Source organism: Camelus bactrianus, chromosome 3 (genome assembly GCF_048773025.1).
Source record: "Camelus bactrianus isolate YW-2024 breed Bactrian camel chromosome 3, ASM4877302v1, whole genome shotgun sequence".
Taxonomy (NCBI): domain Eukaryota; kingdom Metazoa; phylum Chordata; class Mammalia; order Artiodactyla; family Camelidae; genus Camelus; species Camelus bactrianus.
This window is the reverse complement of record NC_133541.1, coordinates 52,639,144-52,643,426: the sequence shown is the minus strand read 5'-3', so window position 1 is coordinate 52,643,426 and position 4,283 is coordinate 52,639,144. Positions and strand designations below refer to the sequence as shown.

Sequence of the window (4,283 nt, the reverse complement as noted above, 5' to 3'; positions counted from 1 at the left end):
TGTGTGATTGTGAAATTGTGTCGTAGCCACCTCATACGTAGGCAGACTGACAATGTCAGGAACACCAAAAGGCCTGCCAGTCAGAACTTTTGTGACTGTCTATGAATAGCATATGGGACCATGCTGGATGGAAGCCAAACTGCAAATCTCATGTGTTTTATGTTCTGAAACTCTACCAGAGGGATGAAATAGGAGTTATTTTTCATGTGCAAATTTAGGCATACCTCAGAGATACTGTGAGTTCGGTTCCAGACTACTGCAATAACGTGAATATCCAATAAAGCAAGTCACACAAATTGTCTGGTTTCCCAGTGCATATAAAAGTTATGTTTACACTATCCTGTAGTCTATCAAGTGTGCAACAGCATCATGTCTTTAAAATACCATGTACATACCTTAATGAAAAAATACTTATTGCTTGTTCATAGCAGCACTATATACAATAGCCAAGACATGGAAGCAACCTAAATGTCCATTGACAGATGACTGGATAAAGAAGTTGTGGTATATTTATACAATGGAATACTACTCTGCCATTAAAAAGAATAAAATATTGCAATTTGCAGCAACATGGATGGACCTAGAGATCGTCATTCTAAGTGAAGTAAGCCAGAAAGAGAAAGAAAAATACCATATGATAACACTCATATGCAGAATCAAAAAAGAAAGAAAGAAAAAGAACACTATGAGCTCATCTACAAAACAGAAATAGACTCACAGACACAGTAAACAATCTTATGGTTACCGAGGAAAGAGGGTGGGAAGGGATAAATTTGGGAGTTTGAGATTTGCAAATGTCAGCTGCTATATATAAAAATAGATTTTAAAAAACAAGTTTCTTCTGTATAGAACAGGGAACTATATTCAATATCTTGTAATAACCTTTAATGAAAATGAACATGGGAACAAATATATGTATGTATATGCATGACTGGGACATTGTGCTGTACAGCGGACATTGACACATTGTAACTGACTGTACTTCAGTTAAATAAATAAATAAAATTAAAAACTTATTGGTGAAAAAATGCTAATCATCATCTGAACCCTCAGTGAGTCATAATCTTTTTGCTGGTGGAGGGTCTTGCCTCAGTGTTGATGGCAGCTGACTGATCAGGGTGGAGGTTGCTGAAGGTTGGGGTGGCTGTGGCCATTTCCTAAAATAAGATGACAATGAAGTTTGCATCCTTGACCGACTGTTCCTTTCACTTATGCATTCTCTGTAGCCTACAATGCTATTTGATAGCATTTTACCTATAATAGAACTTCTTTCAAAATTAGAGTTCATCTTCTCAAACCCTGCAGCTACTTTAACAACTAGGTTTAAGTAATATCCTTCTGTCACTTTCATAATCTCCACAGCATCTTCACCGAGTTGATTTCATCTCAAGAACCACTTTCTTTGTTCATCCATAAGAGGCAACTCCTCATCCATTAAAGTTTTATCATGAGGTTGCAGCAATGAAGTCACATCTTCAGGCTCCACTTCTAATTCTAGTTCTCTTGCTATTTCTACCAGGGCTGTTTCTTGTTTGTTTTTAATTTATCTTCCTCTGCACACACACACACAAAAGGTCTCCAACTTACGGAGTGAAATGTCAGATTCACGTGTGGCCAATATCAGTACATGTATAAAATTTGCAAAATGTATTCATTTTTCACTCTTTCTCAACTCCATCTTTGCGGTAGCGGCAGTGGTGGCCACGGTTCAGTTGCCAAAATGCAGCTCTTTGTCTGTGCCCAGGAGCTACACACTCTCGAGGTGACCAGCCAGGAGACCGTCACCCAGATCAAGGCTCATGTAGCCTCACTGGAGGACATCGCCCCAGAAGATCAAGTCATGCTTCTGGCAGGCACGCCCCTAGAGGATGAGGCCACCCTGGGCCAGTGTGGAGTGGAGGCTCTGAGCACTCTGGAAGTAGCCAGCCGCGTGCTTGGAGGTAAAGTCCATGGTTCCCTGGGCTGTGCTGGGAAAGTAAGAGGTCAGACTCCCAAGGTGGCCAAACAAGAGAAAAAGAAGACAGGCCAGGCCAAGAGACGTATGCAGTACAACCGGGGCTTTGTCAATGTTGTGCCCACCTTTGGCAAGAAGAAGGGCCCCAATGCCAACTCTTAAGTCCATTGTAATCCTGGCATTTCTCTAATAAAGCCACTTAGCCCCCCCCCCCCCAAAAGTATTCATTTTCCAAGACATTAAGTGTATGTTAATACTGTATGGAAAGACGGCCTCTAAACTTGAAGCTGCTTAGGTGAACTGCAGGATTTTACAATTTTCTTGGGCCTTAACTTTCAATTATCCTTTGCTCATACCAGGCAATATGTGATGACCAAACTTCTACCATTGGGAATTGCTAGTAGGGATGTTTGCTAATAACCCCTTTAAAAGACTGTTTCTTGCTTATCCTTGTGGAGCTCCAGCATCCAGCACAGGGTAACTTGCTCTCTCTCAGTGAAGGGGCAGATGGCTCTGTTATTTGGTGGTGCTCCAGCTGTCCAGTGGAAAAGCTTTATAATGCTGGTGATGTGAGCAGAGAAAATCCTTGGCCTTCTCAAGATAGGTTCACTTCAAAAAACACGTGCTTAACTCCTTTAATTTGTGAGTGCTGTGCATGGTGCTAGGCTGAGAAAGACAAGCAGAACAAAGCAAAGGAGGATGTGGTCAAAGGAAAGTGTGGCTGAAAAGTGGCTTCAGTTGTTGTTAAGAGTGGGGTAAGGGAGAAATAAAGACGTGCAAAGCTGAAGTAGTGGAAATTCTCCAATAAAATTGAAATTGAACTGAGAAAAAAGTGGCTCTTTGAACATAGTTTTAATTGCATTCTACAAGTTGATTTGGCTTGCAGGCTGTTGGAATTGTAATTTTCAACTGCCTTCAAAAATGGACATTTAAAATAATGTCTGGTCTCACTGAACAAGTTTGATATCTCAGTTGCTCTTGGGTCAATTGGCTTATAGACTACTTTCACACACACTCACACACTCACACACATTTCTTATTAGATTTTCAATTTCCTAATTTGATTCTACTGATAATGCTTAATATCCAAGATTCATACTACTGTACCACAGATTTGTTTTCACAGCAGTAAGTCTTCTTTTTGATTCCACTTAAAACAAACAAGCAAACAAACATAGCACTTTCTTCTATAACTGTTCATTATTGAATCATCAGAAATGAGATTAAAGTATAAAGAAGACCTTACAATCACCTATAATGCCACCATCCATGGTGAACATTTTGGTGGGTTTCCTTCCAGGCTCTCCCCTAGGTAGATATACCAGGATATTGGAATTTTGGCTGAGATCTCAAGATAATAGATGCTACATTCCACGGGAAAGTTGGCAAACCCAATGTAAGACTTGCAAAAAGAGACGGTAGAAACTCAGAGTGCACCTTTAGCTGATCACCCGCCTCCAGCAGATGATAAACATCAAAGAAGATGAGGAGATGGGAATCCAAGAAGAAGATTCCTGGGATGGGTCAGTCAAATGCTGAGGCCCACACTCCTCTGGTGACCTAAGACCTCTTTCTGTCCTCCGGAGAGCAGGAGAAGTCCTTTCCTCAGGGATAATTCCCTTTCTCTTGACATTTTCCTTGGAGGCTTCTCACATAATTACCTTAATAGCTCAGGCTCTTGAAAACAAAAGCTAGAAAAGGAAGTGGTTTCCAGGCAATTTTTGATTTCTACAACACCATTATAGGCTTTCCCTTTGTAAGGAAGCCTTTCTCTTCTTGACTGGAATAAAGAAAATGAAAAATTGCAAGTAGAAACAAAGGAATATCTTAAAAACTTATAGCACTTTTTAAAAACAATAAATGCTGGAGAGGGTGTTAGAAAAGGGAACCCTAAAAAAAAGAAAAGAAAAGGAACCCTCCTACACCACTGGTGGGAATGCAGTTTGGTGCAGCCATTTTGGAAAACAGTATGGAGATTCCTCAAAAAAACTAAAAAGAGATTTACCATATGATCCAGCAGTCCCACTCCTGGGCATATATCCAGAGGGAACTCTAATTTAAAAAGATACATGCCCTTCAATATTCATAGCAGCACTATTTACAATAGCCAAGACATGGAAACAACCTAAATGTCATCAATAGACAACTGGATAAAGATGTGGTGTACACACAAACACACACACACACACACACACACACACACACACACACACACACACACACACACACGGGAATACTACTCAGCCATAAAAAAGAATAAAACAATGCCACTTGTAGCAACATGGATGGACCTGGAAATCATTTTAAGTGAAGTAAGCCATAAAGAGAA

The 4,283-nt window shown here is 40.2% G+C and overlaps 1 protein-coding gene across 1 annotated transcript; it reads left to right on the top strand.

Annotated features, from left to right (window-relative positions):
- The first annotated feature begins 958 nt into the window (after positions 1 to 958).
- On the top strand, positions 959 to 2,154 carry LOC105064361 (ubiquitin-like FUBI-ribosomal protein eS30 fusion protein). Its single transcript, XM_045512346.2, has one exon. It carries the CDS (start codon positions 1,628 to 1,630, stop codon positions 2,114 to 2,116), a length of 489 nt encoding a protein of 162 aa, XP_045368302.2. The 5' UTR covers positions 959 to 1,627; the 3' UTR covers positions 2,117 to 2,154.
- Positions 2,155 to 4,283: the final 2,129 nt, after the last annotated feature.

Coding starts and splice junctions, on each gene's coding strand:
- LOC105064361 (XM_045512346.2), top strand. CDS start 1,628: ATGTATAAAATTTGCAAAATGTATTCATTTTTCACTCTTTCTCAACTC.